The 20,577-nt window shown below is 35.9% G+C and overlaps 2 protein-coding genes across 7 annotated transcripts in view; one reads left to right on the top strand and one right to left on the bottom strand.

The window, feature by feature from the left end:
• Positions 1–20,577, top strand: part of INPP4B (inositol polyphosphate-4-phosphatase type II B) — a 207,543-nt gene that overhangs the window by 90,436 nt on the left and 96,530 nt on the right. For 5 of the 6 annotated variants that reach the window (XM_081959903.1, XM_081959904.1, XM_081959899.1 and 2 more), the window contains exons 7-11: positions 6,426–6,476; positions 9,171–9,250; positions 13,881–14,004; positions 15,443–15,515; positions 19,678–19,825. In XM_081959903.1, coding sequence (XP_081816029.1) covers positions 6,426–6,476; positions 9,171–9,250; positions 13,881–14,004; positions 15,443–15,515; positions 19,678–19,825 — 476 coding nt within the window. The remainder of the gene's footprint in view (positions 1–6,425; positions 6,477–9,170; positions 9,251–13,880; positions 14,005–15,442; positions 15,516–19,677; positions 19,826–20,577) is intronic. The other variant, XM_081959902.1, reaches the window with a different exon arrangement.
• IL15 (interleukin 15) overlaps positions 1–20,577 on the bottom strand; it is a 167,006-nt gene that overhangs the window by 9,968 nt on the left and 136,461 nt on the right. The gene's annotated exons all lie outside the window — the stretch shown is intronic.

Genomic DNA, 20,577 nt, shown 5'->3' on the forward strand with positions numbered 1-20,577 from the left:
AGCTTGTGTTTTATAACTGCGAGGTATAAATGGGTCAAATAATGATAAAGTGTCAATTAAACTGACAAGCTATAATTTATTGTAACCATATTTTGTCCAATTTAGTCTGGTAGAAGGCAATGGTTCTCAAAGTTGTGTATTATGGCATTAAAAACATAATGTGGCATTGGAGATAAATGATGCTAGAATCTTGAAAAATTTGGCTTTCTTTTGAGATTTAGAACTTTTATCTTTAAAAATCTTGGATTTGACTTTTACAGAAGGCTCCTCTGCAATGTCCATATAGACCACAGTAGGTTTCTAGAATACTGTTCATGGCTTTAGAGCATTGGTTGTGAAACTGTAGCTTAACATGCTTCCCACTCTGAGAACAATATGAAGTTTATGATTAGCCATGCCTTCTCATGGAAGTAAGAAATAAACCCTTTTCTAACAGATTAACTACTTGTCTTATCAAGAGTCATGCTTTATAAATGGCTTACTAAGCAGTAAGCTTCAACATAAATGAAACTCGTATTTACAAAATATAAGTAGAAGAGGGTTGATCATGTGTCCATCCTATGTAGATTCAATTTTTTAAAATTAGTATGTTTGCTCTGTTCTAGCAATGATTTCCATCATCCCATTCTACAATTCAAGAGGAAGCATTCAGCTATCTATATTGTCTCACTAGATTAATGTGTTTTACTAGAAATTGTGTGCCTTTTTCTGCACAGTAGTTGTCTTTTTTCTCCTGATACATTATGGATCAAACATTTCTGCGACAGAGGATCTGTAAAAAGCTTCTTTGTGCAAAGTACATCAAAGACAGCTACATGGCAATAGACTTTGTTATGTAAAGTGCTTTACAGGGCACAGTTGTAGTAGACAACAGCCAGTAGTTATATGAAGTAGCAATTTTCTGCTGCATTTCAAATTGCACTATTACAAATAAAGACACATAAGCTCAAATAACAAGTGTTAATATTTTTCCAATACATTTGTTGCATTCAATTTGGTCAAAGGATTACTGTGATGATGTAAATATGTATGTTATTTAAAAGAATGTTTGATATAAAAAATTGCACATATAGAAAAATTGCTCAGATATTGAAAAAGAGGGTTACTGGATAGGCCTCATATGTTTTTGTTGTTATCATATATATATTTTTTTAAAAACAACAATTACATCCTTGATCTGTTCTAGAACCTGATGCTGCAATAATATAGGAAAAGTTTCTTATTGTCTTCTTGTATCTACTGTATATACAGTTCATGTACCATGTTTGTATGATACCCTTGTTAGAACAACAGAGACTTTCTGAAGCAAACATTCATACTCTTTAAGTATAGGCCACAAACATGTAATACCTAGAAAAATGTTGGTGACTATGCTTTCTTTTCTTTTTCCCTCCTTTGTTAATTTTCTTTTCTGATGTTCCATACTGACGTTTTTCACTTGGCTAAAATGATGGATGGGTGAATGAGGGATGGGTGAATGAGATTATTTCCAATTACTGTATTGATTCAACTAACAAAAATGCACACATGCTATTATTATATTTATTAACTTCAGTTTTATTTATCAAATTGCTTGTCCATGGTGAGAAAATATCTATCAATAAGTTAATTTCAAAAATAAATAATTTAATAATACTATGTGGATGTGAAGTATTTGTTGGATCGGGTGAATGAAGGCACACTCAGGCTTCAGAGTAACAAACAGCTCTTTATTAGCACAAGTCAATTATGTACAATCCAGCGAAGGTTCAGTCTGACAGCAGCCCTTTTATAGGGAGCTGTCAGACCCTTTGACCAATCAGATTGAATCTCTGTTCCCACCGGAACAGAGGACCTTGGTGTAAACCATTACCAATGTTTCTGGTATCTTAACAGTATTACTTTCACCAATGTTATTTAGAAAGAGATCTATTCGGATTATTTTTATTGTGGCATATTATTCTGATTTCCATTCAGAAACTCACTAGGCTTTATTCAGGCTAAAAAAAGCATAGTGAGTTTTTCAATGGAATGAAACATTATATTTTAATTCATCTTTTCCCATGTATGGAAGAACTATTCAGCTTCAACTATAATAGTTCACAGTTTGCTGGTCTTTTATGAGAGCTATTCCTAGTTATTTGGAGAACTGAAATTTCTGCCTGAACTAACAGTTTTGTGTAAGTCAAATTGCCCATCCGTTTTTTTAAAAAAAATTAAATTTAAAATTAAAATTTAATCTTTACTTAATCTAGAAAGCAGTAAACTTTCATCCCCGTCTTTCAATATATGACCATTTCTTTACCCAATTGAAGTGTTTCAGTGAATTATCCAAGGTATCCAAAAACTACCTTACCTTATGGCATTTTATTGAGTTCTGTTTGTTTCATTTCATTTCCCTATTAAGTTGCCCATCAAAGTGGTACCGATCTATCTACTCGTGGTTGTCTGCTTTCAAACTATGTTGGCAGGAGCTGGATGGGAGCTCACCCTCACCCCACGCAACCGCAATTGCGTCTCAAATGTGAGCCTGCCAGTTTCAGTCCAGTGCCCTAAACATGTGAGCCACTAAAGAACATTCCTGTCATGTCTTCTTGACCTTGCCTAATTCAAGGGCCTGACACCAGGAGACCAACCTCCAAATAAAAACCAATAACAATAACAAAATACATCCATCAATTTCAGTTCCATGCAGTTAGAAGACATTACTGTCATGCAGATTTCTTCCAGCTTTTGAATAAGAGTTAGGTCAAGTGTCATAACCACTCTGCTGATGAAGAAGATACAATCTTTTACACCATGCAGCAGAGAAAAGCAGGGAAAACACAAGAAAGAAATAATTATTAATATTAAAATGATTGTCATATCCACTTAGAAGAATTTCTGGCCCCAAAAGAAGCACATTCATCCCAATTCTCCTTACTTTAACCATTGGCTCCAAGAACCCAGCATTAAATGGGTTTTATATACTATAGCTATGGTGTTATGTAAACCTTAGATGATTTATTTGGGCAGATTCCATTGCAGGGATCTACAATGATTTTTTTTTCAAATCTTAACTATAGCTGTAATATTATAGGTCAGTGATGGCGAACCTTTTTTCGCTCCCGTGCCAAAAGTGGGGGAAGTGCAGAGGGGTTGTGCGCAGGCGTGCCACACCCATTGTGCTATGCATGCGATACCACCACAACCGTGCACTTGCGCAAACGACCAGTATTCCCCCCCCGCTTTTGGCATGGTTTTTTCACCCACCCCAGGTTCAAGAGGCTTTCTAGGAGCCTGGGGAGGGTGAAAACAGCTTCCCCCCCCCCCGGACGCCCTGCGGAGGCCTCAGGGAGCTTCCCTGAAGCCTCCAGAGGGTGAAAAACGGGCCTATGGGGAACCTGGAAGTTGGGGAATGGTTTTTCCGTAGGGCCGATTTTTGACCTCAGGAGGCTTCCCTGAAGGCTCTGGAGGGCAAAAAATGGCCCTATGGCCAAACTAGAAGTCCGTTCCTGAATCTCTGGTTTGCCCATAGGGCTTGTTTTTCGCTCTCTGGAGGCTTTAAAGAAGAGTCTCCGAGCAGAAAATATGCAACTGTCAATAACGGCTCATACAAGAAATGGAAGGCATGAATTCTGTTTTGATGTAAGGAAAAAAATGCTGGGTATGAATATAGAGGAAATACAAGTTATTAATCTCCCTTGTATTACTCCATAACTATCAACTATTTGTTATGACTGTTGTTCCTGGGTTACAGTAAGGATTTGGTTTAGAACCACATTATTGAAATATCTGGGAAGCTTCTGCTAAGTTTAAGATGCTTTGGGAAACTTGACATGAGGTCAGATAGAAGATTCTAATTGAATTTTTCAAATTCCTCTACACAGTATTCAGCTTTTGCTTTTTATTAGAGTATCTGTTATAATTTATTTTATTCCATCTGTGCAGCAGCTTTGTTTAAATTGAGTTTCTGAAATGCAGATAATTTATGTACTTTTGTATAAATCTATTCTGATTCATGACATTAAAAATCAGTATATTGACATAATACAACATAGCTCTTAACTGTAGACATAAAAATAATAATAGATGGCTAAGAATTTCACCCTTAGTGAGATATATAAACAATCTTTGTTTCCTAATAATTTCTTTTCACCTTTGCACTGTAGTTTAACAACAGATTCTTCATTAAAGTGATTCAAAAGTATTTGTGCAGAAACATGTTTGCATTTATTCTTCCAAGATTTTGTGTCTTTTAACAATGGCGTCAGCCTGAATAAAGGATTTTTAATTTAATAATTTTAATGAATTACAGCTACATTAAGTGCACATTTTTCAAGAAAATATGTGTTAAATTGTGGCCCATTTTTTGCTGGATAAAAAGCATCTAAAATAGATTTTCCTTGCTGCATGAGTAGGGAGGAGGAAATGCCTCTTCTACATTGGCATTGGTAACATGCATTTCAACAATTCCAGTCCTCATGTAAACATGATATTGCACTCTGGTACGTAATCTAAGTAATACGCCTTCTGGCCATTTCTCAATGGCTGGTTTCTTACATTGATGTTAAACTGGTTTGCCTTGAATAAATCAGTTGGCTAAGTCAACATCCTGAACAAAGGCAAATAAACAACATTATCCCTTAGTGGAGTGTTGAACTTAGTGCAGCTTAGAAACGGGTATCACTTATGAACATGCTGTTTCATGTTTAGCTTTACAATTTTAAAAAAAAGTGGGAAGGAAAGTGGCTAATGTAAAATAGCAGCTGAACTTTAAATATTCCCACCCATCTTTAACATAGTCTAACATTTTGGCGCCTGAATTTATTCTTAACTGTACTGCCTAATTACTGTAGTTTAGCAGCTTTCTTGTCAGTTAGAAACCATTTTAATTAATGGATTAAAATTGCTACCCATAAACTCTATAGCCTTGTATAAGCGCTACATGTATGTAATTCAACATCATAAACTCTTGATAGGGTTATGCTGTAAAAAGTTGGAGTTCAACTTTTCATCTAGCAAACTTGTTGAATACGAACAAAAACACAAACCCAACTATGAAGTTTTAGCTGGTTGGCTTTAAGCATATTTTAGCATTAGTTCATATCATAGAGTAAGCAGACCAAAGGGTCTGAAATTGCTAAATGCTGGAAAAATCATAATCTGGGCATAGCTTAAATTCTGGTTCCATGAATTTAGATTGTAAAAAGTTATATGTTTCTTAAGTTATCCTTTCAGTTTGTTTATATGCAAGTATCACAAAACTTACCTGCCCATAATATAAAGAACCTATAGTACATTCATGGTGATTGCAGTTCTGCAGTGATAATGCTTAACATGTCTGCCAGATACAGAATTCCTCTAAATAAAAATACTCTATTATTTTGTCTGCTGAACACTGCTTTAAAATACTATTACTAATAAAATCTGTCTCTGTTCCTCTCGAAATTCCTGATGTTTTGCATTATATCTTGTATCTTCCTTGAGTTTGACAGTGCGGGCTGACGCTAAGGAAAGTTCTATAGACTGTAAAAGGATATTCTAATTAGTCCATATTTTATATTTAGCAATGATTGATGATTTCAAGAAACCAATAATTAATGTTTGTCCCTTAGAGATATATAGTCAGTGGTATACAACTTGTGATTATGGAAAACGTGAAGATTCAGTGCAGCTACCTGAGAATTTTGAGCTATACATGCAACTCAAAGTCTACTTTGCTACAATTGGCTGTGCACAAGTTGTACTTGAAGATTATTATCCAAGCACACTTTACAGATTACTATTTACTACTAACTTATGTGTATTGCTTGGGCAGGGCAACCTTTTTTTTCAGTCATGTTGAGATAGAAAAGAGAAAAAAACATAATATAAGCTATAAAATGGACATACCATACAGAGAACATACCATACAGAGAAATCTATAAAGTACCTCCAGAAGCTACCTATTTCATATATAGGGTACCACCTCACCCACTTTGTTACCATAGATCCTGAAATGTTATTTCTGATAGAAGAGAATATATGTGGCTCAGGGTTGAACTGCGGGGTCCTTAGTGTTTTCTGAGCTTGGTTATTTTCTTGCAGATGTTTCATTATCAAACTAGGTAACATCATCAATTCAAGAAAACAACCAACCAAGCTCAATCACAAACTTGCTTCTTGACTACCTAGTACTTAATTGGTCTCTAGTAAAATAATTTATAACCTCAAGAATTTCTTAAATAAATTAAATGGTGAAACTATGAAGTTAAATTAGAACCAGAGGAAGATGGAGTCAATGTCAATTATAATTTATTATTTCCTTTTAAATAAAATAGAGGAGAAGGACCACTTTTTTTCGTTCAGGAAAGAAGAGATTCTAAGGTTGAATTACTTTCATTAACTAAATTGTCTTTAGTTTAGTTTCCCAAATAATAACTTTAAATTAAATTATTTGTTGATTTGTCAATTGATTTGTCTAGGTTCGGACTAGCATCCTGGCAGAAAACAAAGAGCCAAGGACAGACAGTGGGGTAGGTTAATTGTTGATATATGTGTCTGTATATATTTACATTAAAACAGATAATGCTAAAATGATGTTAACATTGTGATGCTTAGCTATTCACAACTTTCATAAATTACATTTGTGCAAAATATTCAAGAATTGAATATATAACCATGGCAATTCCTAGGTACTTTTGTTTGTATGTTGTTATAGTCAGAGGTGGTATTCAGCAGGTTCTGACCAGTTCTGGAGAACCAGTAGCGGAAACTTTGAGTAGTTCAGAGAACTCTCAAAATACGATCTCTGACTGGCCCCGCCTATTCTCTGCCTCCTTAGTCCCAGCTGATCGGGAGGAAATGGGGATTTTTGTATTATCCTTCCCCTGCCAAATGCCCACAGAACTGGTAGTAAAAAATTTTGAATCCCACTACTGATTATACTAGGAAGTAATCCAGACTCTGTAACAGTTCTATAGTACCTTTCTGTATAGACATAAAATTGATATTTTCCTTTCTAGTCCTTTCCTTTCCATCTAGTTCAATCTGAAGAAAGACTCCAAGTGACATTTTATTTTTCATTGCATTACATTTGTTAATCACTCTTGCCAAAATTGTCTGCATTGAATACCACAAAGCTTTTCTATGAATGATCATATTATTTTGAGAATTATCAGTGTCTGTACTTTCTGTACTTTATAATTCTGTTGGATTTTTGCAGTCCTCTTTACAATGTCACGAGTGTATAACTAAGCCTCATTCATAATACTTCAGATAATCAATAACCAACCACAATAATTATTTTCAGATTCCTAATATACCAGTGTCAATATAATAAAGAGTTTTACCATGTTAAAAAGTATGTGCATCTATTATTTATAACTTTCATCTTAATTATTTTAGAATTACCTAAGCTGCCTCGAAACCTATTTGTCTGATAATCGTAATATGTTATTTTGACTGTTTTATTTATTATTGCTTTTAATGCTTTTATTTGTAATGCCGGTTTGTGACCACAATAACATTGGCTGATATTATCAACTTTTTGCTTAGTTATTACTATTTTAAGAACTTTTAGAGAACGTATATTTTAATTAGTAAAGTTTTATTTACTAATTAGTAAATTAATAAAGTTTTATTTACTAAAGCTTTATATTATTATTATAGATTTATTAGTGCTAAGTAAATAAATATGTTGTTATTGTATTAGGGTATTCAGGGTATACCATATTTGATTTATTTTGTAGTAGCCAATTTATAATTGCACCAAATTCTCCCTATTAGTCCAGATTGTAATTGCTGTCTTTTCTTTTTCTTTTTTCATGTTGCTTGTAATTGACCAAATAAACAAATAAAACGGCACAACAACAAAAAAGTGTGATCAATAGAGTTGGATAAATACATTTGCTTGCATCTACAATAAAAAGAGAGAGGGAAACAAATGCTCCATATAGTGTGTTGAATTAATAAATGTAGCATTCATTCCCTTAATACCATATTCTATTTTCTATATGCTAGACACAGGTTGATGCAGTGGTTAAGGCACCAGGCTAGAAACTGAGAGACCAGATGTTCTAGTCCCTCCTTAGGGGCAAAGTCAGCTGGGTGACCTTAGGTCAGTCACCATCTGTCAGGCCTAGGAAAGTGGCAAGGACAAACTACTTCTGAAACATCTTGCCAAGAAGAGTTGGACTAGTCCAGGTAGCCGCAGGGAGTCAACACTGACTCTTAAAAATAAATAAAATGGCTACCATATTTTTCGAAGTCTAAGGCGCACCGGAGTATAAGACGCACCAAGGTTTTGAAGAGGCAAATAAAAAAAAAGTTTTTGCACTCTGCAAACATCCCCAAAACGGCCCATTTTTCGCAAAAACTGGCCTGTTTTTCCTCCCAAAAAAGACAGGAATAGCCTTTAGGGGGGTTGCAGAGTGCTCCGGGGAGAACGACGATGAACCAAAATGTGAAAAATGGGCCGGTTTTTCGTAAAAAAGGGGGGGGCATGGATAGCCTTTAGGAAGCTTATAAAGTGCTCCTGGGGGGTGGAGGGTAAATTTGAGCAAAAAACGGGCCATTTTTTGCTCATTTCTGCCCTCCCCAGCCCCCAGGAGCTCCCCAAAACCTTCCTAGAGGCTATGCATGGCCATTTTGGTGAAGGGGGCGGGGTTTAAGGAGGCAAAAAATGCTGTATTCAGTCTATAAGACGCGCCCAGATTTTCAGCTTCCTTTTTGAGGGAAAAAGGTGTGTCTTATACTCCAAAAAATGTAGAAATACCTCTGGAAAATAAATATGTTCATATTTGGCAAATAACTGATACTCCCTGCAAGCCTGACTAATAAATGACAGCAGCAAACATCTACATAGTTAACCTTAACTGTGATATCAAAATAAGTAGACCTAAAAAGATACCTTCTCTTAATAGCTTTATATTTTCAGCATGTAATTTTTCAAGTTGTCAATTCACTTTGTTTTTAGTGAAAAAGAAATTCCTGTTCCAGTTTAACCAATGATCAAGAATAGCATCATTGATCTGTGAAAACATTCAGTGGTGAATAAATGTTCAGTTTGCTGCTTAATATTTTTCTTTTGCCATCAAGGTTATCAAGTGTTTGCTTCTGGCTGAAAGAGAAACCATTACAATTTGAGAAACTCTGTGTTTTGTACATCTCATACAACCCTTTTGTGTTTTGTGAATCTTTCTATAGCTAATCTTTCCTTTGGTTTCTAGCGAAGTTTCCTGGGTTCTGCTACTTTTAAAGTAGGCGAGTTGGTGAAATCAGAAGAGCAACAGTTGACTCTTAGCCTCAGGTAAGTCTTCCTGTTAATTACAAATCTTGTCAAATTAAGAAAACTGCCATCAAATGACTGGTGCTTTTCTATCTTTATTTAAAGTTAATGCAAATTTTACCTGATATGCTGGAAGATTTTATTCAGTCCCATTGGGAGATTACTTGTTCTATTTCCTTTTGCTGTATACTTGAATTATCCTTTTATCTTTTTAGGTAAACAAATCATGTGTAATAATGTTATCTGGTTTTGTTTTGTTTTTGAAATGTAATCAGTTTAAATAAATAGTATGTGCAAACTTAAATTGGAAATACACGATCACACCCACAACCCTACAATCTTGTAGCAAGCAATGAAAAATGAATACATTGAGCAAATTTCATTTTGAACTTTTTGGAAGCAAAACACATAGTGGTAAAAGCTTTAAACTCCTGTGTGCAAAGTTATAACTACAGATCTGCAACTGAGCAGAATAATGCCTTCACAATGACAGCAGAGGTACACAAAGCATATCTGCAAGGGAAATTTGGGTATATTTGTCCTATACTCCAAATCATTATTCCTATCATGAACAAATCAAATTTTGGAAGAAGATGCTTGTTATTTGTTTAGGTCTGCACGGAATGAATTATTACACAAATAAGTGTTAATAAAGGATACATGGTACTTTCAAAGGATGAGATATTTGACTTTGAAATACTGATCTATAGTTTTAAATCTGATGATCTCGGATAGCGTTTCTCAGAGAAATTTAAAATTGGAGATACAGGATCTGTGTCAGATCAAGCGTGTACATATGCAGATCCATAGTGGGTAGATGGGTTTTACTTGGGAGTAGCAAATACAAGTAAGAAACAAGCAGTGTTTCCACAAGCAAGTTTTCAGGAAGTAAATGAACAGAGCACTGGTTAAATGGAGCAGTTGTCCTGAACAAAACTTACTAGGCAGTGATGGTTCTTAAATAGAGCTGCCTATTACAACAGGTTCTCCAAGGCACCTGTGGACAGAACAAGAAGCAATGGGTGGAAACTAATCAAGGAGAGAAGCAACTTAGAACTGAGGAGAAACTTCCTGACAGTTAGAACAATTAATCAGTGGAACAGTTTGCCTCCAGAAGTTGTGAATGCCCCAACACTGGAAGTCTTTAAGAAGATGTTGGATAGCCATTTGTCTGAAACGGTATAGGGTTTCCTGCCTAGGCAGGGGGTTGGACTAGAAGACCTCCAAGGTCCCTTCCAACTCTGCTATTGTATAGGTAATCAAGTTCAGAAACATAACAAAAGACAAGAAGTCATACAGAATGCCTTTGTGCTGCTTGGTGTTTTGAGTTCTTGAGCTAGAGGGAAAGTCATGTATTCCATCTCTTATCATCTGATGCTGCCGGCTGCTCTACATATTGCTTATCTACCTCAGATTTAGGTGCCTCATTGGTAGGTTTTCCTTGAGGATGGCATTCTCCAGGGACTCTGGAGTAGCTTTTTTCTAGCATTCATCTGGGCCACCAGGAGCAGCATCTTGTAGCTCAGACTCTTTCCAGTTTGAGCAGTCCATAATAGTACCATCCATTACCTGAAACACTCAAGGTCATGTTTCATGGTTGCTCAGGTTCAGGTTCCATGAAGGAAATAATACTGCGGACAAATAGCAATAAAATACGTTGGAATTTTGATTAAGAATTTTGAGGCAATATTAGATAACAGCATAGGGCCTGTAAAATGGTGAATAGCTGCCATTTAGTCTCTCTCAGAAGATCCTAATGGGTAAATAATGGGTAAATAATTGTTTTATATCCTGCTATATAAATGCCAGTGGCTGAATGTCACCCTAAATTTGATATATATTTTGAAGCTCATGCAGGGACCTGTGTGTTTTTCTATGACCCAGTCTAAGTCTATGATAGAAACAGAGTCTAAAAAATGAACTTTAATATTAAAAATGACCAAAATTGTAAAACATTTATAAAATTTGTAAAGGTGCACAGATACCTCAGGCATATAAGCAATAACAATACCAACATGGTGCAGAATAAAAACAAGCCATATTGCTAAGTTCTTTTTAAATGTGCCACAGAATAACATTAGGCACACATTACCACATAACCACATAACCACATCTGAACTCAAAGGAATTGTTCATATTTCTTTTTATGCCCTTTTGTGACATTTCTGCATATAGGTATATTGAAACAAGCCAGCTCAACCAATCTATGTGTATTCATTATCAGTTTTACCACAGTTTATACAAAGTTGGAATTATACAAGTTCCTGGAAGGTGAATAGTGTCATGCCTTTTCATGGATCAACTGTCTTACATATCCACTATACTCTTTGGAATCATGAGAGATGAAAGTACATCCTGACAATTCAGATTTTATTTTTAAAAAATCACAAACCTAGCCTGGTACACAACACCATAATATTCCCATTTCATGACATTGTAGTTATCCTCTCTAATGTATGGCTCAGATATAATTTGGTATGTGAACTCCTGTTCCATGACTACTATATACTTCATACCTGTTTCTGGCAGGGACAACATATTCACATAACATAAACTCCCTTTCACCCTTTTCATATTACTGCCGTTTTTATTGTATTTGTGGGAATTTAAGACACAGACCCCACATTTGTGACAGCATATCCTTTGGAATAGTTTTGAATAGTTCAGCTCTGACAGTCTGAGCTGAAGAAGCTTCTTGGATGAGAAGTGAAACGTCTTCAAAGAAAAACCAGAAAGTCCAATCTTGAAAACACAACTTTGAGACTAACCATTTGCCAGGTTACAGAAGCTATATAACAAGGTAGGAAAAAACCAACCTGCGCACTTTCCTCTAAGAACCTGCATGTTTCAAAAGTGTGGGGTCTCTTCTCCTGGCTTCTCACTTTGGAAGCTTTGAGGGTCAATTTAATATCAAACAGTTTTCAGGCTGTTTGAATAAAGGCCCATTCCACCTAGGGATAACATGCTATGTAACCAAGTCCCCCCTGTATATATGACAGATCCTTATTCATGCAGAGTGTACTGTACACACTAGTGCAGTTACTCCTAATGTGCCCAGGCATGTTTCTGACTTCACTTTGGAGGGCATTTTCTAAATATGTGCAATAATTATAAGGGCCTAATTTTGCATAGTTGCAGACCTATTGTCAAATTTGTGCACCAAGGCTTATTACTGTTTTGTTTTCCTTTAGAAAAGCTCAAAATAGAGTTGTGTTAATTTTTTCATACCTTGATGAATAGAGGGTCATGTGAGTGCTTTCAATTAAGATTTGCAAAATATGTGCATGTATTTAAGTTTTTTTTGGGGGGGGGAATCTAGTCTGTAGTTGTAAAAGTTCTACTTTTCCTGCTGGTTTAAAAAACAAGAAAAATAGCATGCACTAGGCCAGGGGTGTCAAACTCAATTTCATTGAAGGCCACATCAGGGTGATGTTTGACCTCAGGGGACTGGGGGGACATGACCAGCTCAACATCACTTGGGTTGGGGGCTCCTGTGGCAGCCTGAGTATTTTGCCAGCGAAATCGGGCACCTGAGGTCTGTTTTTAGTTGCAACAGCCTCTTGCAACCCCCTGCCAGCAAAAATGGATCTCGAAAGGGCGCATGCAGCTCTCCCAAGCTCCGCTTTCGCTGGCAGAGGCACCGCAAGCCGGTCCTTCACTGTTTCCAAGGCAGCCTCGTGGGTCAGATCTAAGCACCCTGGGGGCCCAATCCTGCCCACGGGCCTTGAGTTTGACACCCCTGCCCTAGGTCTAGCTCTATCATATATAATAGATTTTGTAACCTGATGATATCTGCACTAGGTGGATATTTAACTTTACTCTGATGATGTCACTGATTAGAGCAACTGACCAGCATAGCTCTAGTTCCTTACACCATAGGTAGAACTGATCTTTATGATATATGAGAGGCATCAATTGGGATTTAGAAGAAGTATTTCTTGTGGTGACTCCCCACTTTATGTCATAAGCTTCCTCCAGAAGCCAGGTTGGCACTAATTGTGTTGCCCTTTTGTTAAGCTGCAACATGGGGTTGTTTAATGGGCTTTTGCGAATTGATATTCATTCCATAATATTTATCGTTTTTATGCTGAATTCATATTGTGACTTTTGAAAATATATTATCATAGTGGTAGTTTGCAGAATTGTATTATTTTGGCAGTACATAAAATGAAAAGGTAAGATGTATCAAATCTGCAAAATTCTAGAACTGTAATTTTTTCCCCTTGAATGTAATATCATGTGAAACACAGGGTAATGGTCTTGCAAATTCGGATTTGGAACAACACATCACAGGCTAACAAAAGAGATATTATGCTTCTTGCATGCACTATAGTGGTCAATATTTAAGGACAGTATCTGTTTTAGCTCTCGGTGGATATTTTGCATATAGCTTTATTCGCTTCAGAAATTATTATAGAGAACAAGTAATGAATATATGCTGCAGCATTTCAGATTGTAAATGTGATGATTGATATACTGTTTGCTTAAATGCCAGGATCCACTAGAAATAAGGAACAATCCCATGATTTGTGACAGTGATTACAAGACAGTGCGTTGTTCTTAATTGCTTTTAATAGAGAATGAAAATTATTTGGTTAATGAAACTGCTATGAGGGATGTAAATGAAGTTCCCTTCTGTTTTCCATATCAGGAGTTTAGATGGTGGGAAGCCATTTGGCACTATAGATGTCAGATTTATAAACATGGGGAAGAATGAAGATGGGGAATCAAATCAGATCACAACAGATGGAAAGGAACAAAAGGTAAAAACCCAGGTCTGTTCACAAATTAGAATTATCAATTATTTCAGAAACCTATATGAAAAGTGTGTAACTTTCAAAATAGTATATCCAAAGCTATTATCTGGTATAGAAATTTAACATAAAAGAAAATAACTTTGAAACAAATGAAATGTAACTAACTTAGTGTGAATTGGGCTGCTATCCTATTTCTCCCTAGTTCTATTTAACACAGAAACGGAGCAGATTGTTTCAAAGATGTGCTGTTATTGTTATTGTTATTAATAAAAAGGCATGTTATTGATGAATGTATGGTTCTTCTGCTCTCATTTTGGTTCATCCTAGCCAGAGGTGGGTTGCTCCTGGTTCGGCCCACATCGGGCGAAGCGGTAGTGGCAGCGGAAGGCTCCACCCAGCCGCAAGCTTCTGTGCATGCACAGAAACATCACGCACGAGCACACGTTCACGAGCAAACTGGTAGTAAAAAAAAAATGGAAACCCACCACTGATCTTAGCCTCACATATTTTAAAATACTCCACTTTTCCTCTACAAGGAATACAACTATGAAAACAAAGGAGGGCATTTTAATCCTCAGTCTTAAGAATTGGCTTTCTAGCGTTTGCTATTTTAGGAAAGAATTGCTCTAAGATGCATTCCTGTGATTGACAGACACTATGGCAAGAAAGTTATAGCTAGTTACTTTTCTCAATCTCTACATTAACGTTCCTGGATTGACACAATAACTTTTGCATAGGTGCTAATATGTTTCTTTTTGCTACTTTAAGCCGATTTATTTTGAGACAGTTTAATTAGAGAAGTCATTGTATCAAGCCTAGCACATTGATCTACGGCCACATAAGTTAGATTATTTATTTAGTCAAGGACTTTTAAGGCACACTTTCTATGGTGAGCAAAAAGCAGGCTGAATATGATATGTGAGTTTGAGAGGGAGAGGGAGAAGGGGGTGAATGGAGTAAACCGAGATGAAAATAGTGTGTTAATAATATGTATTGCTCCTTCCTGGGATGGGAGGAATTGGTCTTCTCTGGATGCTGTGTAGCTTCCAACTATTGCTCAAAAACATAAAAAATTATGGATACTATCGTCCAAAGGAATAACAATAATTCTTAAGCATCTTGTGAATAAAGATAATAGTTTTTCTAAAAAGCCTTTAGTTCATTTTGTAAGAAGTTAAACATTTTTTCCACTCAAACTCACAACAATTTCAACATTTTAAAGATAATAGAGTAAAGAGTATGCACTTTGGTATTTTACCAGGGTGTTATATTATCCTGAATATGGTATGATTACTTTATAGCTCTTATTTTTACTCTGTATTATGAATTCTCGTTTACAGAGAATTCCGGGGAGAGGGGGCGGTCTAGAAATTTAAATATTATTATTATTATTATTATTATTATTATTATTATTATTATTATTATTATTATTACATTTGCTAATTTTATCTTTCAGTGTGCCTTGGTTTCTTCATGTTCATCTCCAGAAAACATAATTAATAAAGATAATTTACCATTATTAAATGCAGGTATGTACGTTTAATTTATAATGGTGAGATTAACTGAATGCTTAATGCTAACCTTATTATTGAATTAAAAGGGTGAGCTAGCTTCAGGCTCATATGATTTCTGCCAGCTTCTAGTAAGGGTCAAAGTGTATATGCAAATGTTTTGCTTACTGTACAATCATCTTTCCACTGATATGCAGTTACCCTAGTTTTTAAAGCTTCAATAAATGTTGTCATCTAGAATTTCTTTTTCGGAAGCAGTAGGTCCTATTACAGCAAAGGATAAATCATTTGAAAAACTGTTGGAAAATGTGTTCATCCCCTGCAGAAATTCCATAAAATCATTCGTCTATTTTCTCTGCTGGTTTTACATTGAAGGTCAGAATTGTACTTAATGCATATTAATGTAATCTGGAATGTATATGATGGCAGATGTATAGGCCAAACTATTAGCGGACAAGCAGAATTGTTAACCGGAGTTCCAATTTAAACCAGTCAAGCTTTCTGGGTCAAAGCGGGATTTTCCAGCAAGAAAGGTAGATCACTAAGATTTTCAAGCTATGAATTTCAAGCAGAGCTCTGTCCTTCCAACACTGTTCTCTTGACTTGAACTTTCCCCCTAAAGTATCTTTCTTTGATAGTGATTCAGTGTATTGCTCCTCATCCAGCCAAGTTATTGGACATGTCATTAAGATTCTTCCCAACAAAACAGCAGTGTCACGTGACATATCAGGATCTTTTTCCCCTTTGCTAAATTGGGTGGGAGTGTGGCCTACCGGCCGGGAGTTTGACAACTCTGGCCTAGATCATTTGGACAGTGCATTTAATCACAGTCATATGATGAATGTGATAAAATGTGTTCTTTTATATAGATATCAACAGGCATTCAAGAGACTTGTGGAATCCATGCGCGTGCACATACATACAGTACATTTGTTTAACTTCTGTATCTTGAACTGTTCACTGTATCCTTTTTGGATGCAGCAATTCTGGATATAAAATGAGGGAATTGAAAATTGTGAATTATAAAATCTCTAAGTGCTGGAAGATTATTGTCTTTATTCTTAAATATCTTCTTAGTATACAAAGCTCAAATACTTCATTAATTATGAAACCTTTATTGTGAAATAAGCATGATTGATGATAATAATAATAATAATAATAATAATAATAATAATAATAATAATAATAATAATAATAATAATATACTAGTATATTGCCCAATTTGTTTTTTGATCTACCCTGACAATTAGCTTATCTACATGCTTTTTATTTTTATTTTTAAAAAATCAAAGTCAATCAGAGAAGGTTCTATAAGGATAATGACCCTATAAAGGAAATAAGGGACTTTTCTTACTATTTTGACCTTCCAAAAATTAAGTTTCTGTTCTGTTTTTTACTAGCAATTTCTCTTTATGAGCGATATTATTAGAGCCACTACTGCAGAGGAAATTTTAATTATCTCTGCTCAGAGGTTTTCTCTGAAGCATAGTGTAACTTAATATTTAATTTTGGATTGTATCTTCCATAATCCCCCAGACAACATAATAACAAAATTGAACACATCTGAATGGCACAGATTGGGAAAGACAAGTTCATACAAATCACAAGTCTTTTGTTGCAAAGTTTTCATGGATTTATGAACAAATATTAATATAAAATGAATTCTTTTAATACTTGGCAATAAAAAGAAATGTAAAACTGAGATATTAAAAACAATTAAAATAGCAATTAAATGACAATAATTAAAACAATTAAATACAACAATGAAAAACAAAGACAAAACAATGTCTTTTAAAGGCTTTTTAAATACTAATAATGATACTAGGTTCCTCAGAACTTCAGGGAATATTTTTTAAACAGTTGGAAGGACAATATAAATATCCTACTCCCAAGTCATGGCATCTGGAGGCCAGTGTCCTCATAAGATCTCAGTAAATATGACAGTTCATATAAAAAGGGATATTCTATCAAAAACCTGAAGGATGTTTAATATAGTAATCAGCACATGATATTTTCCTGGAAATGAACTATAATCAGTGAAGTACTTTTATCATAAATATAATAAGGTCTGTTTACTTCTTCCAAAATCAACATGGCTGCTGAATGTTGTACCAACTGAAGTTTCTAGATTTAAATGAAAGCAGTCCCATATAGAACATTGTACTCTCGTGAAGCATAGAAATTGCGAGCATACACATCACAGTTTTAAGTAATTATCTTCAAAAAGTTAGCATATTTCCTAACAATTGTTGACTGCTTTAACAATTTGGAAAAGAGAGACATTTGAATCCAGAAGATCAGGAGAATGAAATCCTGTCTGGAACAGGCAAATTTACCTCCTCTATGGAGTTATGAACATTTTCATCTTGTACAAATTCAATTTCAGCTCCTTTATGAAGAGCATGCCAAGGAGCTACACCATTTCCTAACATAAAAAAGATCCTCATGTGAACAATTGTGGCTATATAATTGAAGAGAAAATAGATATAAACAAGTAGGACATGGAAGCTAAGTACATTGGTAATTTAAATGGCAATTTAACTCAGGGGAATAAAAAAAACTCTTGATAAATGTTTCAAATTAATAAAGAACCCTGCCTTAACACACTTATATTAATGAGAGTTTTAAATTCCTATTGTCCATTTATTCCAAGTTTAATATTAAATATATTTTACTGACATTTGTGTAATTTTGCTTTATTGATCTCACCCAGATCTATGTGGAGTTTGACACTTGGTGTAGCATCCAATATTAGATCTCCTACTAAACTCCCCCAATAGTTTCAAGCGGATTCTGAAAAGCAGTGGTAAACCAAGGGCCAATTCCATGTAACAATTCCCATTTTAAAAAAACAACAACTGTCTCCTAGTGGCACCATATGAAACCTGACTGAAAAATAGTATAATGTACCAATGACTCTAATTTTCAAATCTCTCAGACAATTCAGAAGGATAACATGATTGAATTGAAAGCTACCCAGAGGTAAAAGAGGATAATCAGAGTACATTCTGTCTGCTGATTTCCAAACAAAAATAATTCATTGGCTTACTAGTATAATTTCAACTTTATGGTACACTTTTCAAGTACAAAAACAAATGAGTGGAAGCTTTACAGTCAGAGATTCACAGCTGAACGAAGGAGGAATTTCCTGACTGAGATTTATTAAACAATAGGACAACTGCCTCTTGAGGTTGTGGGTGCTCTGTCACTGGAGGTCTTCAAGGAAAGATCGGACAGCCCTTTGTCCAGAACAGTCTGAGGAGTCCTGCATTGGGCAGGGGTTTAGAGTCACCAACGTTTCTGGCTCTGTGGACTGGCAGGAAGTGGGGGGAGAGGGCATGGTTCCATGTGAGTAGCTGGCAAGTGTGTGTGCATGTACGCAGTTTCATTTGAGCGAGCGGCATGCACACGGGCCTGCCACTTGCACAATTGGAGTGCATGCACTCACCCTGCTCACACAAGTGGGGATGTCAGCGTGCTCATGGGCCATTTCTGTGGCCCAGTTGCAATTCCCTCACAACCCACTAGTGGGCCACAGCCCATAGGTTAGGGATCCCCAGACTAGAAGATGTTCAAAATCCCTTCAAACCCTTCAAATCAGCACTGTTATAGCCTGAGAAAACTCAGCAGGCAATAAAATTGTTGTATAATATGTGCAGGAAAAAACTGCTTCTTTGCTGAACATTGTCACTTCATAGATCTTCCATGATTGTTCATGCTGTGCCATCCCAGATTAAAGTGAAGACTTTCTCAATCCACCTTTATTAATTTATCTTGCCCTTCAATTTGCACAATTCTATGTGCCAAGGGACTGTTATTGAAGCAGATTGGAAAAAATAGTTAGGAAAAGTTATATCCTGGCAAGTTCCCTATTGCAGATACTAACAATAGAATTAAGAGAACCATTAATAGAACTGCCCTCCACTATTGGCCCACCATCCTAATATTTCCTCATGGTCATTTATTTCTTGAGTGAGAACTCTATGTTGACTTGTTTGATTCATGATTTATTTTCTTGGCTGTCTACTGTCTACGCAGTATTCTCCAATACCAGAATTCAAGTGTCACTACTCTTTCTGCTTTTCAAACTACAACTTTCACTTACTTGGGAAATATACACTGCAGTATTTTGAAAAAATGTAAGCTGCAGTTAAGCCATCCCATTCTTTCTCTTTTACAGTGTTAAAAAACCCAATCTGTAAATTATATACGTTCCCCACTTCTGACAACAAGTGGATGTATATACGAGAACAGATGTTTGAGAGCAATCTTTCTTTTCATATTCCCAAGGAACTCATCAGCCTACACATAAAGGAAGATCTCAGAAGGTAAGTGAAATGAAAATGTTAAAAAAATGTGCTGTTAGAAAAGTCTTTAGAAAACTGCTGGTAGAAATTGACTATTATTCTTATTCTTATTCTTATTCTTATTATTATTATTAATTTGATTTATCAGTCGCCCCTCTCCGCAAAGGGACTCGGGGCGACGTACAATCAAAACACATATACAGATGTGGCATGGAGGAGGTGACATCAATGCTTAACAGATAAGATTCAAATAAAAAGCCACTAGGTTAAAATAAATAACAAACAATTAAAACAGTAAAAATAATTTAAAACCCCAAAATTTACATTTACCGTACTTAAAATTGCCAGGGAGGTTAGAAAGTTCTAGTTAAGCCAGGCCGGCTAGTTGGAACAGGTGGGTCTTGAGTTTCGTGCGGAAGGAGCGGAGATCGGTCGTTATCCTGATGTTTGGGGGGAGGTCATTCCAGAGGGCTGGGCCCTACTCCTGGGCGCCGCCCTCTGACACTGCCTGGTGGACGGCACCCGGAGGAGTCCCTCTCTGTGAGAGCGAATTGGTCGCAGGGATGTATGGGGCAGAATGCGATCCCGACTAAAATATTGATTATAGTAATCAACTAAAATATGAGGAATTCAGATTTTCAGTCTGCTTGCTCCAGTGGAGGTAAACTGGAGATAATGTAAAAGAATCAAACTGTTGCTAAGGGGACATAACAGGCATTAGAGCTAAAGCAGAAAATATTTTATAGCATTTCCTGGAGAATCTAGTGGCCTAC

This window comes from Natrix helvetica, assembly GCF_964273705.1.
Source record: "Natrix helvetica genome assembly, chromosome: 7".
Classification (NCBI taxonomy): domain Eukaryota; kingdom Metazoa; phylum Chordata; class Lepidosauria; order Squamata; family Natricidae; genus Natrix; species Natrix helvetica.